This window comes from Guillardia theta (genome assembly GCF_000315625.1).
Source record: "Guillardia theta CCMP2712 unplaced genomic scaffold GUITHscaffold_47, whole genome shotgun sequence".
Lineage (NCBI taxonomy): Eukaryota > Cryptophyceae > Pyrenomonadales > Geminigeraceae > Guillardia > Guillardia theta.
Window position 1 is genome coordinate 522,780 of NW_005434627.1, and position 15,536 is coordinate 538,315.

General features: G+C 56.3%; 1 protein-coding gene across 1 annotated transcript in view; it reads right to left on the bottom strand.

The window, feature by feature from the left end:
• GUITHDRAFT_140654 (hypothetical protein) overlaps positions 1-14,290 on the bottom strand; it is a gene marked incomplete at both ends in the record, with an annotated part of 15,295 nt that extends 1,005 nt beyond the window's left edge. Inside the window, 17 exons of the mRNA XM_005830276.1 lie at positions 157-234; positions 281-1,519; positions 1,673-2,100; positions 2,208-3,405; positions 3,517-3,609; positions 3,654-3,875; positions 4,146-5,134; positions 5,185-5,511; positions 5,559-5,835; positions 5,878-6,511; positions 6,611-7,597; positions 7,656-7,758; positions 7,803-8,431; positions 8,559-9,382; positions 9,482-13,660; positions 13,708-13,865; positions 14,114-14,290. Of these exons, the coding sequence (XP_005830333.1) occupies positions 157-234; positions 281-1,519; positions 1,673-2,100; positions 2,208-3,405; positions 3,517-3,609; positions 3,654-3,875; positions 4,146-5,134; positions 5,185-5,511; positions 5,559-5,835; positions 5,878-6,511; positions 6,611-7,597; positions 7,656-7,758; positions 7,803-8,431; positions 8,559-9,382; positions 9,482-13,660; positions 13,708-13,865; positions 14,114-14,290 (12,542 nt within the window). The remainder of the gene's footprint in view (positions 1-156; positions 235-280; positions 1,520-1,672; positions 2,101-2,207; positions 3,406-3,516; positions 3,610-3,653; positions 3,876-4,145; positions 5,135-5,184; positions 5,512-5,558; positions 5,836-5,877; positions 6,512-6,610; positions 7,598-7,655; positions 7,759-7,802; positions 8,432-8,558; positions 9,383-9,481; positions 13,661-13,707; positions 13,866-14,113) is intronic.
• Positions 14,291-15,536: the final 1,246 nt, after the last annotated feature.

The following is a 15,536-nucleotide window of genomic DNA, read 5'->3' on the forward strand; positions in this document are numbered from 1 at the left end:
CTCTCACCTCTTACGTCCTCCATCTCTGTTCTCTCCTCCCTCCTCTCCTCCCTCCTCTCCTCCCTCCTCTCCTCCCTCCTCTCCTCCCTCCTCTCCTCCCTCCTCTCCTCCCTCCCCTTCCTCTTCCTCTTCCTCTTCCTTCTCCTCGTCCACGACCTTTGCTTATCAATGTCCGGGCTGACTATGACCGGAGCGAACAGCTCGAAGAATTCTTCGCCCTTCTGCCAGGGGAACCTGATGACAGGCGTCAGCAGCTGACGGGCCCCCGACTTGCCTCCACCTCTTGGCCAGCAGCCGGTAGGTGAAGATGTAGGACAAGACCATGATCGCGAACCCTCCGACTGCGATGACGACGATGAGCCAGACAGGGAACGTGGAGCTCTTGACGTTGATCGTGCTGCCCAGGACTGATGGAGGGGGAGAAGTTTGCGGGGTAGCGACCTCGGCCCCCCCCAGCACGATGAGGTTAGCGTAGGCCGAGAAGGAAAGCAGAGTCACGCTCGTCTCCTCCTTCGCTACCATGAAGGTCGAGTTCACTGCCGAGCTCCAGCGCCAGATTCCGTTCTCCAGCCGATGGACCTTGACGAGCTGGCCGGCTGCTGGAGGCGATCGGACCGGCATCGTCAGCTGGACTCCAGGAGCGTTCAAGAGGATGCCTGACGGCTCGAGGTAGACGACCAGGTTGTTGCCCAACTGCATGAGGGCTGGGTTGGGGACGATAGGAGGAAGGAGCAGCTGCGTGAGCTCGACCGTTCCTGGCCCCCCTGCTGGCCATGCGCCTTGAGGGATCTCAAGGGAGATGCCGGAGGAGAGGTTGAGAAGTAGCGGCTGATTCATGGCGCGCCGGGAGGAAGAGGAGGGAACGAAGGTGATGGGAGAGGATACAGACTCCACGGGGATGCGGCAACCGGAGAAGGCGGGAGAGGAGGCCATCTTGTTGAGCACGACGAAGTTGAGGGAGGAGTCGAAGTAGCCGACGTGCCACCAGGAGCCGTCGGAGGCGGCGGTGGGGCGGAGGAGGATGGAAGAGGAGGACGGGTGCAGGTGGTCTTCGATCTCAAAGTTGATGTCCTGACCCCGCAAGTTCTGGTTGTCCAGCGATCGAGCCCACACGTCGATATGTCCTTGAGCAATCCCATCCAAGATCACCGCCTCCACGTCGTTGGCTGCCGAGAAGTATCGAACCTTTCCTGTCGTCCCCTTGAGCGTCGCAAACTTGCACGTCTGCCGGACAGACAGCGGAGTCTCGCAGGCTGCGTTGAAGGGCTCGTACGCTCCTGCGTCAGCACAAGGGAAGACCCAGAGGTCGAGGTTGGCGAAGACTTGCTGGTTCCAAGAGAGGATGATCCAGATGTTGTTGTCGGCAGGTGTAACGAAGGTGGACACAGTTTGGCTGTAGACCTCACCCGAGTACTTGACCGTCACCAACTTGCTGATGTAGTTTTCTTTGTTCAGGCTCACAAGGTACTCTTGATAGTTCGATCCTTGCACTCCGAACAGCAAGTTGGAGAAGGAGATTCTGAGAAGACAATCAGTGCAGGCAGCAGCAGCAGCAGCAGCAGCAGCAGCAGCAGCAGCAGCAGCAGCAGCAGCAGCAGCAGCAGTAGGAGCTGGAGCTGGAGCAGGAGCAGGAGCAGGAGCAGGAAGAGCAGCATTCATGATCAGGGTCTACCTGGCGCCAGCAACGATTCCCTTGGAGACGAGGACGCGAGAGGCAGGAGGAGCAGAGTCACAAGGTCCCTTGCAACCGGTGATGTCGTACGTCACGCCCTCCACCCGCTGCCCCGTCGCTGCATCGCGTACAGTGAGCAGCAGCTCGAGTTTGTATCCTGCGATGTAAGGAATGGGGTCTTCTTTGATCTGATCGAAGTTGACTAGGTTCCAGGACGACGCTCCTCCTCTCTTCCGCACGTAGCCCACGTACCACCAGGACGCGATGAGAGCGTTGGGGGAGGTGTACATGCGGTAGACTTGACCGTTGTCAAGGTAGACCGTAAGTTCCTCCGCTCCCACGAACGTGAGCTGCGAGTCAAGAGTTGGCTGGCGGACGTTGACGTAAACCTGATAGTCACCGTCGAGCGCGTTTGACAGTCGCAAGACCTGCGATCTCAGAGTCAGAGTCTCCCTCTCCTGCCTCTGCTGCCTCTTGATTCCTCCTCTTCCTACTCTTCCTCCTCTTCCTCCTCTTCCTCCTCTTCCTCCCTCACCTCAGGCCCGTTCCCGTCGACGTCCATCCTCTCCAGCAGCACTTGGTTGACCTTTGACGAGTCGCCCTGGGCATTCACGTACATCTCGCGGCAATCTCGGAAGACTCCTCCGCCCGAGATGACAAGGCCAGACGAGCACGAGACGTTGTTGGAGGAGTAGGAGAGCGTCTGACCTACAAGCGGCTTGTAGACGAGGAAGAGGTCGAGGTTGGCAGGAACGTCTCCCCACCTGAGGACGAACCGAATGACCTGAGGAAGCTTCTTGAAGAGGAAGAGGTCAAGAGCGAAAGTCGGTCTCGACCACCAGCGACAGGTCTGGTACAAATTCCTCTCCTTGTATCCTCCACACGCCGTTCCTTCCTCGATGCTCTGCCGCACAAGCCCGTCTGCCGAGACGTTCAGGGCGGATCGCAGCTCGACCTGCTCGCTGAAGTATGCGGGGTTGTCAAAACTCAAGTACCAGCGGCCAGCTGGGAGAAGCAGCTCGCCGGTGAGGGGGTTGGAGACTTGACAACCATAGAGAGAGACGGCGTCGGCGAGTGAGGTGATGGTGTAGTACAAGGACTGAGCGATGGAGCTGAAGAAAGGCGAGTTGCTTGCGATCTTGGCCTCTGCGTCCATTGTGCTGTCCGAGCTCTCAGTGTAGAAGCGGAAAAAGCTGAAGGTCGAAAAGGGTCGCGACCGCGTCGGGCATTGCGCGTCGTTGCCAACGATCATGACCGTCGTCTCCGGCTTCGCCAGCAGGTTTCTCAGCTGGAAGGCGAAGCGATAGAGCTGGATGGGGAGGAGGGTACCGGACACAAGCAGCGTCAGGCTCTTCTTGCTGTTGTCCCACCGCCCATAGCCCGCCTGGTGGGTCGAGGCCGACGAGAACCGCATGGGATGATCGCAAGACGCTGAGGCGGCGCAGTTGACGTCGGGCAAGAGCTTGACGTCCCCTGACGGGCCCGAGAAGCTCCGTAGGCCGTAGACGGTGATGGTGTGCTGCATGCGAGGAGTGATGAGGGAGTTGAAGCTCAGGGTCAGGGAGATGCTGTTGACAGCTCCGGGAAAGTTGGTGGAGGAGGCGATACGCTTCTCGTAGAGGGAGGCCGAGTAGACGTTGAGCGGGTTGACGTCAAGGTCCGGCAGGCTCTTAGCTCCCGGCTGAATGCCGCCCGTAGAGCATGCGCCGAGGCCGGAGAGGGGTCTAGAGGATCTGTCAGAGCGAGAGGAGAGGAGAGGAAGCAGGACAGAGGAGGAGGAGAAGAATGATGAGAAGGCGTGGGGGGGGGAGGAGGAGGGAGGAGGGAGAAGTGTAAGATGAGACCTTGTCACAGGTAAGGGAGGAATGACTATTCCTTCTGTAGACATGTTAATGTTGAGGGAGTAGCTCAGCTTGAACGTGTTGGTAACTTGAAAACTTTTTGACACGTCAGTACCAGTATCATCACACAAGATTCTGACCTGAAGGCATACTTTGTTGACGGCTTTGTGTCTTTTCTGATGTAAATGACGATCTTCTTTTTGGCATCATCCCATCGAGCCGTTCCCAACTTCAGTTCGCTTGTTGACATGCCGTTGCTCATGGCCTCGCTAACGCAGTTTCCGTCATCGTACGCGTAGTCCGCGCAGTTCCACAAGGCATGACAGACTCCGTCGCCCAGCGCAGGCAGCTCGTTTCTCCGACTGCAGACAAGGAAAATAGAGTCAGAGAGACAAGTGAAGCCGATCCACGTAGAGCAACAGCAGCGGCAGCATACGAACTCAAGTAACGTTAGCGTCAGAGAAGCATCAGCATTAGCTGATGTCAAGACTTAGATGTGCCCGTAGACAGCATGCTCATGGCATAGTTAACTTAGACAGCTAAGCTCAGTTAGGGCTAGGCTAATCCCACACATAGGAGATGTAACGTTAAGCTCGTACAGGTAACGCAACGCTCAGCTATTGTTAACTCACGGATAGAAGGGGTTTGGCTGCTTCTGCCCTCGAAACCAGGACATGGTGGCCTCCTCCTTCTGCCAGAGGAGAGAAGAGTTGACGTCCTCCAAGCCCTTGCGGTACAGACACATCTTGCTCGTCGCCGAAGAGCTCTGACAAGTTTCCATGACAAGCCCACCAAGGCAGACGTCCGATGTCTCCACCTTCACCGTTCCGCTCCTAGCCAGCGCCATGCTGGTGTCAAGAGGCGAGTAGGCGGAGAAGAACGTCACGTCCTTGACCACCTCCTCGCTCGCTGCCGTTGGGCTCTCGAGCCGGAAGATGCTGCGCTGCCATGACGGACACATGTCGCTCCTCCAGTCGGAGCTGGCTGGACCAGGTTGAGCCAGCGGCTGCAGCTGAGGGTCGACAGTATCGAGGCCCTGGAGGACGAGGAGGACGTTGCACCTGACGACCAGCGGCACGTTGACCTCGAAAGTGACGGTCAGCACGTTGAGGGACCTCGGCCGTGAGGTGCTCTGCCGCATCTCTAGGGTGTTGAACTTGGGGGTGATGATGAAGAGCGGTTGGGCAGATCCAGCGACTGGAGTCAAGACAGACGTCAAACTTGAGCAGCCCGTCAACGGCGTCCAGTCAAAGTCAACCGAAGGGACCGACAAGTCAACTTGCACGCTCAAGGCTCTGATAAGCAGAGGAGGCGCACTTTGACCTCTGGAAGGGTTGGTGACGAGGAAGGAAAGCTCGAAGGGTCGGCCGGGAGGGATCAGGACGTCGTTGCCGTAGCCGATGTCCCGGACCTTGAGGATGAACGTTGAGTTCACAGGCTGATATTCGATCAGCAAGATTTCTGTGACTCTCGCTTGTTGGCCGTTGGGTAGCTTGACGACATACAAGGAGCTGTCGCTGTCCAGCAGCCGAAGGCTCGAGGTCGAGACAATGGCGTTGCTGAAGCCTTGCATGACGATCTGAGTTCCAAAGCGGATGGGAGCGTTCAAGGAGAGAGTGACCTGAGGGACGAGTTAGTCTCAGGAGCCCCACCCCTACCTCCTCCTCTCACTGTGATCGTGTTGTCCGAGCACGGGTACGCGTCCGACTGCTTGGCAGCTGCGATCTCAAACCTGGCGTTGTCAACTTTGAGCGGCGGCCAGTCCGGGTCGTTCCTGAAGAGACTGCGAGAGACGAACTGGACGCCTCGAGACCTGGCGGAGATGTAGACGGTCCGAGCCTCCTGGGGGAGGTAGGGGTTGTCCAGGATGAAGGAGAAGGTGAAGTTGACCATGTCCTTGAGCTGAGCTGCCAGGGCGAAACTGACAGTTCCCAGCTGCTGGTCCCACAAGGTGTTGGAGAACCGCGAGACGTCGCAGCAGTCCGAGTTGGCGAGGACCTGCGGGGGTTCAGACGCGACAACGGAGGCTGCCATATCAGTCTTACGTTCGTGAAATCACAGCTCAGCAAACGGTCCTGGCAGAATCTCGTGCCGAGAGAGCAGGGCTCGAGGTCGCTTGCTCGGGTGCAACAGCCTCCGTTGCAGATTGTGCGCGAGCAGTCGGAGAACGGGTTGCATCCTGTGCCGCAACTGATCGCGATGGGCCCGCTGGACGTGCGGGAGCCAGTCAGGCCCTCGATCAAGAAGTCCACCTGAAGGTCAGCTGAGACCACGAGGGAGGGAGCGAACGTGACGGTGATGTGGTTTCTTGCTCCCGGAAACCTGCGATGACGTCATCAGATTAGACGAGAGACTCTGACTGACCTCGTGCTCTCCCCGATGTTTCTCTGCAGCAGCTCCATCTTGAGGATGCGCAAGGGCTCGTGGATGCCGTTCTCCGACTTGTCTGGGTCCATGGCAACAGCTGGGATCAGAACTACTGAAGTTGTCTGGATGAAGATGGTGCGAGGACTCTGTTCTAGCGCCGGGTTGACGATGGAGAAGGAGAAGTCATAGGCAGTCTTCTCAACGAGGTCAGTGAGAAGGCAGAAGGCGATGCTGTTCCCGTCCCATGCTCCCTGTCCTGTCACCCCCGCATCCGCCGACTTCACCAGCGAGCCGAAGGAGTTTGACCCGTCGACATTCTTGTAGGTTTCCGTGCCGGCAGCAAGTCCGAAGCCGTAGATGGAGATACATGTGCCCTTGCGTAGAGGAGCGCTGACGGAGAAGGTGACGGTCAGCACGTTCTCAGCTGAGGGCAGCGCTGTCCTCTGCGAGATGAGCTTGACCTCGAAGCTGGGCTGCAGGATCAGCATGGGGCCGAGCCGGTTCGGGGCTGGGAGGAGGGTATTGGAAACGAGGACGGTGCCTGAGGCGGAGAAGATGCTGAGAGTGGTTTCAGCTGCCGGCTGAGGGGTGAGAGGGTTCGAGACCAGGAAGGAGATGGTGACTTCAATGCCTGCAAGGGGGTCAGAGGAGCAGCTGCAAAGGCGGAGGGGGGGCAGGAGCAAAAAGAGGAGGGGTGAGGTGGGGAGGAGGCGAGGAAGGAGAAAGCTACCCGGGCTCAAGTCTGTCAGGGGGTAGAGGGTCGCTGAGAGTGTCGACGCGTCCCACGCAAAGGTCCTGTCAGCTCCCAGCCGCGTGCCCGCAAACTTGGCGGCAGTGAAGTCACATGGAGTGCCGTCAAGGAAGCGGAAGCTGGGGGCAGTGCTGAGGTTGTACACCCCCGTGGGCTTGATAGCCCCGCGCAAACCGGAGACGACGAGGTAAGCTTGAGAGGAGACAGAGATCGGAGTCGTCACGGCAAACGACACTGAGATCGTATTGACCACCTCTCCCGGAAACCCGTTGCTCTCCCAGATAAGCCCACTGCAAGCCCCTCCGACCGGACAGACCGTGAAGGCTCCAAGGATGCAGTTGGCAGCTTCGAGGCAGAGGAAGGATGGGTTGACTAGCTTCAAGATCGCTGCGAAGTCCGGGGTGGCGGAGATCAAGCCCATGGTCCCGCCAGGCTTCTCGAAGCTCCACCTCCTCCAGCTTCTCCTCCAGGAGGGGCAGGTAGAACAAGTTTCTTTCACTGACCCCAAGTTGAGAGTGACGTCCTGGTCCAGCGAGACGCTCGAGAAGATAGGTATCTTGCCAGACATCGAGATCGAGACGGAGGGCGATGACGTGGACTGCGCTGGGTTCTGGATCACGAACTGGAAAGTGTACGTCCTCCCCTCCTGCATCTCCTGCACGAAGAACTTGATGCCGTACGTCGCCGCGTCCCATGTTGCTGAGCAGGTCTGAGCCCCGTCGTAGGAGAACACAGAGCAGCCTCTCTCGCTGGGGTCAAAGTCAGCGCAGGCAAGGTCGACGTTCTCGATGAGAGGCATCACGGAGCTTGTCTGCGGGCTCTGCGCGCCGTAGAGGCCGGAGATTGAGATTTGATTGCTGGCTTGCTGAGGGATGGGAACACTGCCGGCCAGACGGATGGTGATGTCGTTGAGAGCTCCGGGGTAGGGAACAGACTGACTGATCTTCTTGAGCACGAACTCGAAGCCTAGAGGCAGGGGAGGACGAGAGTCAGAGAGGGTAGAACAAGAGAGACGATAAGTTACCGAGGACTCGCAGGATGGGGTTGGCCGGGTCAAAGGAGGTCAGGATAATGCTGTTCAAGATGCTGTTCTCGACGTCGATCTGCAGCGCGACTTGAGGAGAGTCCTGCAGGAAGAGTGAGCGCGAGCGAGACTGAGAGCGTCGGCAACCTGTCGGATGGCAGGATTCATGAAGGCGAAAGAGAAGTTGAACACGTTGGAAGGCTCCGTGCAAAGATACGCTGCCACTTGGTAGGTCTCTGCCTTCCAACTGGCATAACCAGCGTACGCTAGGGCTGTGGAAGTGTTGCAGGGGACGGGAGAGAGCGACAAGGCGGAGGGTCCTTGTAGCTTGACGAAGTTGAGGCCGGCGACGAAGTCAGGCATGCTCTCCATGGAGGCATGGAGGATCGGGGAGAGAGACATCTTGGTTGAGAGCTGAAGGAGCTTCTCGGTCTTGAACCAGACGGTGACAAGGTTCAGACTCATCGGGAACGAGGTCGTCTGCTTAGCCAGCGCGTACTGAAAGATAAGCCGGGAGATCTTCATGGGACCCACACCCGACGGGTCCACCACGACCGGGTCGATCAGAGTCCCGTAGGCTCCGATGGATACGAGCGGAGAGTCTTGAGGGGAGAAAGGATTCTTGACGTCAAACGCAAACGAGTAGTTGACGGCTGCCTGCAGCTCCTGTGCGACTTGCATAGTCAACGTCTTGGCAGTTGAGTCCCACAGTGCAAATCCGATCTGACTACCATCACTAAAGATCTGAACACCGTCAAGTAGCAGCTTGAAAGAACCTGTGATGACGTAAAATCATCATCCCCTCCCTCCCTCCCTCCCTCCCTCCCTCCCTCCCTCCCTCCCTCCCTCCCTCCCTCCCTCAACCTTCTTTCCCCTCTCCTGTCCTCTCCCTCATCTGCATACCTGTGGGATCTAAGGGGCCCAGCAGGTTGCTCAGCTGAATCTCGGTAGGGTAAAGACCGTCTTCGTGGCACAAGGTGGAAACGCAGTAGGGCACAGGGCCGTTGGTCGTTCCCGTGCCGCACTGGCTTGTGGCCTGACACGGTTGACCTTCCAAGGCCCCGACGTTGCAGACGCGGTCAAACTGGTGACCTCGCGTCAGGTCCTGCAGGCTCAGCTCGCCGAAGATCTTGGCGTCCTGGGGAAGTCCCGTGTAGAGGCTGGTGATGAAACCCTCCTCCCCCGGCAACCACCCGCGGAACGCTCGTCGCTTGCATCGCCTGACGGAGGGGAACAGCGGGGAGTTGAGGGAGAACCTGACGGTGAGCTGGTTGGTCTGAGCTGGTTCGCTGTTGGACTGGGAGATGGCCTTGAGCTCAAACTGCGCTTGCAGGACATACAGGGGGGCCGCCCAACCGCCTGTCGTCGCCCCGATGCTGGAGAGAACAGTCTCCAAGTCTGACTGCATGCTCGACACGTCGATGGTGATGCCGTCTACCTGAATCTGCAGCACCGGCGAGTTCTGGCCGAGGCCTGGGTTGGAGATGTTGAAGGCCAGGTAGTAGTTCTTACCGGCTACCACGTCTGCAATCACCGAGAACGTCAAGTTCTTGTACCCGTAACGACCACCATACAAGGCCCTGCTTGCCCTTGCGCTGTTGACATCGGCAGAGCCGTCGAAGAGGCCGAAGACTGAGCTCGGGCCCCCGGTCTTGAAGTCAGTGAGGTTGAACTCCGACTCCACTGACGGGCCGCCTTGGAGGTTGTCGATCAAAATCTTTACCTGCCTTTAAGAGATGTTAGGCGAGCACACAGAGAAGAGAGAAAGAGAATAGAAGGGAACACAAGAGAGGGCAGAGAAGAGACTGAGACGAAAAAACTTCTACCTGTAGAACTGAGTCGACGCTCGGATGTCGACGTTGAACGACAAGGTCAAGAAGATAGTGTTGGTGGCACCGGGAAATGGATTGCTCTGTCCTACTTTCTTGATCTCAAAGGCAGGTGTGAAGATCAGCAAGGGCTCAGCGTCGCCTGGCCGAGCCTTCCAGATAGCAGGGAGAACCGTGACGTTGTCCTTGCGCATCAGCGACAAAGGCAGCGAGATGCCGAAGGAGGCGATGGCGACACCGGGAGAGTCTTGAGGCAGGATTGAGTTCTCAACCCGCACAGAGATTATGATGTCCTTCTGGGGAATCGAGTTCCTCACAAACAGCTGCAGCGACTGCGATGTTTGGTCCCACGAGGCAGTCCCACTGACTCCTTGCGCAGAGGAGGAGAAGTACTGCTCATCGCCCTGCGGTGACTGCAGGGAGACGACGGGAGTGGCATAAGCTCCGAGGAGGTTGGAGATCTGAATCATGGACTGCTCTGTGATGGTGCTGGATGAGTTGAGAAAGATGAAGTTGAACCTGATCGTGAAGGTCAGCGTGTTGACAGCGCCTGGGTAAGGGGTCGACTGTCCCACATTCTTGACCACGAAGGAAGGGCTGAGCACGTTCAACGGAGGTCCAGCTTGACTATCGTCAACCTTGGGCAAGATGCAGACTCCGTTGCTGTAGCAGGAGGTCAAGGATGAGATGATCTGAACTCGCAGGCCCTCCGTCTGAAGCAGCACCGTCGGTGACGTCTGCTGGTCGGGGAAGTTGGTGACTTGGAATGAGAAGGCCAACTGTGTCAGTCTGCTCCAGTCCTTGCGCAGATGAAGCAACAGAGAGTTAGTCCCCTCGCTCCACGTCCCAGCTGAGAGGGTGCCTGTCGCAAGAGCTGAGAAATAATCTGGACCGGAGGGAGACAGAGGAGAGACCAAGAGACTGACTGTCTTGCCCTGGCTGTCGGCATAGACTGGCTGCCCTCCCGTCAGCCCGGAGATGTTGAGCGTCACAGCCGGGTAGGACAAGCTGGCGTTGCGAACGTCTACGTTGACAGCAAGCAGAATAGTGACGTAGTTGACGGAGCCAGGGTTGTTGGAACTGTGACGGATGGAGGTAGGAGCGACGAAGTATGCAGGCTGAACGAAGAGGGGCTGAAGAAGCTCGAGGGCACTGCCTCCCTCCGCGCCTGAGAGCACAAAGTCCGAGAGCAGCAGCGTCTGGAGAACAATCGATTGCATCACCGTCACCGAGACGTTGGGGGCATCTTGAGCGACCGGAGGGTTTTCGAGGACGAACTGGAGGGTCAAAGTTTGGTCAGCGGAGATCTCGCCTTTTGCCAGGTAGAATTGAAGTTCTTTCGTCGCATCGTTCCACAGCGCCGAGGAGGAGGCAGGAACATTCCCATCGTAAGAGAACAAGTTGGAGCCTGAGGACACGAAAGGCAGCACGCCTGACGGTCTCTTGGCTCCCAGCAAGTTAGAGATCTTGAACAAGCATGACGTGAAGTCGTAGAGATGGAAATTGAGCTGCAATGTCACCGTCAGTGTGTTGATGGCGCTCGGGTACGACGCTGATTGACCAGCCTTGGACGTGACGTATGCGGGGCTGTCAACTACCAGCGGCTTATCCTTCAAGGCGGCGGGCAGGAGCAGAGGAAGAGCAGCGACTTGGTAGCATCCCAAGATCGCGATCGTTGGCTGCGCGCTGGGACTGGAGCTCATCGGATTGAGGACGGTCAAGTTGAACTGGAAGTGCTGGAAGGAGGAGAAGGAGGAGGGAGCAGGAAGGGCCAACATAAGGGAACCGCCAGGCGTTCTCTTCAGCTGGAAGGCTCCGGTGCTCCGTGTGACCAAGGGAAACTCTTCGATCCAGATGTGATTGCGAACCCTCCTGACCTCATTCTTCTGCCCGTTCCTCCAGTAGAAACAGTTGTAAATGTTGTTCTGAAAGTTCTGAGGCGTCCAGCCCCAGTAGTCTGAAGTGATCTGCGTGCTGCTAATAGTCCCTTCTCCTGCTCCCCACATGTTGCGCAGGATCCAAGCGCCCGACGAGCTCTGAAAGTTCGACACCTTCCACCTTCCCTTCTTCACTGCCAGCACGCTGCTGGGATTCTGCGGGTCAACCACGTACCACACAACAGTTTCTCCTCTTGCACTCTGCGCTCGAGCGATTCTCTCCTGCCAGGTCGTGGAGCTTTGGAAGGCCCAGATGATGGAGAGGACGTGCTTCTCTTCCGCGTAGATCTCCTGTCGCAACGATGAATGCTTGATGGCTGACGCGTCACTCCAGGAGGCTGTGAAAGAGCCTGTATCGCCCTCACAGTCCGAGACGTTGGCGAGCAGCATTGAGGGCGAGAACAGGCTGTCGACTATCACGGTGGATCCCGACAGAAGAGGAGGAGAAGCTGTGAAAGAGACGCTGAGACGATTCAAACCCCCCGGCAGGCTCGACGACTGTACTATCGTTTGATTCAGAAAGTTGCCTTCCTTCACCACAAGCGAGTCTTGGGGAAACTGAAACGAGAAGTTCTGAGCAGCTTGGCTGTCGCTAGGAGGGGCGAAAACTTGGAGGGTGACAAGGTTTGAGCTTACGGAACGAGAGTTTTTGATAGCGAAGGTGAAGGAGTAGGGAGAAGACTGTCCTCCTCCGTTCTGATCTTCCTTGACCTCTGTCGCGATTGTGCTGTCGAAGGAGAGGTACCAGTCAAAGCTGCTGGCCTGATTGCCCGATGGCTTCAGGAGCCCACAAGTGTCATCACGAGTTGCCGTACTTGACACGGACGTGTCCTGACGGCTAAGACCGTAGGTGCAGACGTCTTGCAGGCACTGACAGGACTCGCAGGGGACGAGGTACATCTCGTTTCTGATGCCCTCGGAGTAGATGGCTGTGTCTTTACCTCCCATGAAGTATGTGGGGCAGCAGGGTTTGATCGCAGCTCCCGTCACGTTGTTGTAGAGAGAGCCCGCCTGGCAACCGAAGTCGTTCTGCTGGTTGAAGTTGCCGTGCCCCCAGAAATCTCCTCCGCTTCCGATGGCAGGATTCTGCGACGGGTCCGCGTTGGTCTGACTTACGACGTCCGTGATGTCCCAGGCACCGTCCACCAGGCTGTCTGCAGCCCCCCAAGCGCCATCGTCAGGTGAAAATCCTGTGCTGGAGGGCTGCTGGGAATCGAAGATGTTACTCAGTGTGAAGTCAGCTCCATCCTGCCTGTAGGGAAGGTTCCTTGAGAACCTCCAGGCCCCCCGGAGCGTCTTGACAAACCTTCCCTTCCCGTCTCTCACCGTCCACACCACAGCCTCGCCCTCCTTCCTCGTGGAGGCGTCGATCAACCTCTGCCGCAGAGTTTTCGACTCGTTGAACGACCAGAACACCTCGAACTTGAGCTCGTCGTAGTCGTAAAACCTCTGCTGGAACGAGAAATGTGCGGTGTCTCGATGTTCCGCACTGAAGTATCCACTTGCAGTCGAGAACCCAGGTTGTGCTTGCAAGGTCCTGGCATCGTATGCAGGGGCCGAGGAAGCAAGAAGCGGGGAGGGAAGGAGAGAGTCTTGAGGACCAAATGGCAAACTCTGTGCGCATTGAAATGAAGTAGTGACAGCAAACAACCGTGGGACCAACGCTGGAAAGACTCCTTCCAACGTGATTCTTGTCATGGCAACCAAAGTGAAAGAGGTGTAGAGACTGACGGTGATGGTGTTTTCAGTGCCTGCCACTACACTTGTCTGTGACAAGAAGGTGTTGGAGCAAATGCCAGCGCAATTGGCGAGAAGTCTGCGACGAGGCTGGTCGTCGTGCTGATGACTGCCTTCATGCCTCTCCTCCTCCAGATGGTCTGAAAGATCGACAGCAAGATTCGTCGAATCGTCCATTCTATCTTGGTCGGTGAATCTTCTGCTGCTTGGCTTGGGAAAAATCTCGAGAGGCATGGAAGTCCGTCCGTTAAGCAGGAGAGGCAACTTGAGCATAGGCTCGTCCGGGATCTCGATGCCTCTCATGCCTATCCGGATGTTTGGAGACACTTGCTGGTTCCCGTTCATGACGGTGAATTGCAGAAATATGTCTTCGTTTTCTGAAACATCTTGCAACACAGAAAAGCTTACTTGTTTCAAAGTGTCGTCCCAGCGCCCGACACCATATCTCTCAGTAAATGTTCCATCAGGGTTTGATACGACTATCCCAAAGATTTCCGACGGCCTGCCCAATCAGTCAGCGCTTCTAGTATTTCTCGTCACTATGCTCACCTTGCTTCGCAGTCCATCTTTCCACTCGAACACCCTCGTCGTACAGAAATCAATCCTTCCTTGGCAAGTGCTGGATCATCTTCATTTGTTCCACCAAGCAAACCAGATATGACAATGGTTGCCTTGGACAAGGGGGTCTTACAGTCAGTTGTGGTTTCCTGCCAAACGTTCAACCACGGCTTATTCGTTACAGGTACAAGAATGGTGGATGTTTGTTGCAGACAACCCCAAACAGGGATGTTGAAACGCAATCTCATCATCAAAATGTTCAAAGAGCCAGCCAAGGGCTGAGAGTGGGATATTTCTTTGGCAAGAAACTGTCCTGCCACTATATCAAGTGCCCCAAGAGCGCCCTGACTCGAGTTAGACGTGGCTGGTGCTTGACTCGACATCAGATGCCACCCACATGCCACGGGAATGCAGCTATCCTTCTGGCACTCTCCGTACCGGCGTCTAACATCCCCAGTTTCTTGGCAGCCTCCCAGGCACAAGAATCCTGACTCAATGGTACATTGCTTAGAGCATCCGTCGCCATCAATGGTATTGCCATCATCACATTCTTCTGCACCGTTGCGCTTGCCATCTCCACAAACCGGCGCGTTCACATTCGTACCTTGACAGAGCGGCAAGCCAACACATTCTCCGCCTGAATTGCAATAGCCTTGACCGCTGCAAGTTATGGCGGCACTGCAAAACTTGGAGCAGTTTGATCCATAGTGATCGCAAATGCATCTATCGCAAGAGGGGCCAGTAAAATTACCGAAGCAAACGCACTGACCAGCAAAGTTGCAAAATCCATGTCCGTTACAGGATTGCTTCCAGTTGCACAGTTGTGCCTTGGAGCAAGTGCCGAAACTATCACATGTACAAGAGGAACAGCCGACTTGAGCACTCGCGCCAGCCTGACCGAACGCATGAAATGATTGTAATGCTGGCGAATAAGCCACGAGCGAGGACATTGACTCCTCGTGTATGGAACAGTGGCATACATCCGCTAAGGAGGTTCGATAAAATACAGAAGAAGACACATCGGAGACACGATCGCACGCCCAACCATTTTCAACCGTGCAAACCCCAGGTGCTGATGACATGTTGCAATAACAGCCGTCGTTCCTCAAGAAGTTGCCATCATCGCACTGTTCAGAACCAACTCTTATTCCGTCTCCATGTACAACACTGCATGTTGTATTCAAGAAAACGTCACTCTGACTGCTCTTTGCAATAGCATCAACTCCATGAAGCCAAAAGTCAAAACAGCTGAAGCCTGCCTCAAGAGTGCAGAGGGAGCTGCAACCATCATGGCTTCGGTTGTTTTTGTCATCACAAGTTTCGTGACCTTCAATGATGCCATCGCCACATACGGAAGCCAAGGACTGCGAGCAACAGATGGAACACACAGCAAGCAAGAGCAGGTACACGTGTCCCACTTGACGTGCTCTTGCTGCCCTCAGCATCTCCCTCCTCTCTCACGTCCCAGGCACGACCTTTCTCCGCATCGCGTCAACTCAGTGCTCACACATGTACTTGAGGACGAGGGGTCATGAAAAAAAAAGTCAAGGAATGAGAGGTTACTACACTCGTTTACTCAAAGTTAAGTTAACAACTAGTACTGCTACTACTACGTGACTACTTGAAACTACCAAGTCTCACTGAGTCACTTTACTCATCAAACTCAAACTACTTCTACTCCTCTCAAGGGAGGATTTCAAGTTGCAAGTTAGCTTACCGTAACTCAGTGAATCAACATCACCTGCGACATCCCACTGACTACGGTCAGCAATCTCACTCTACTACGTAACCCTCCCGATCGGTCCCCCGAAATGCAATTG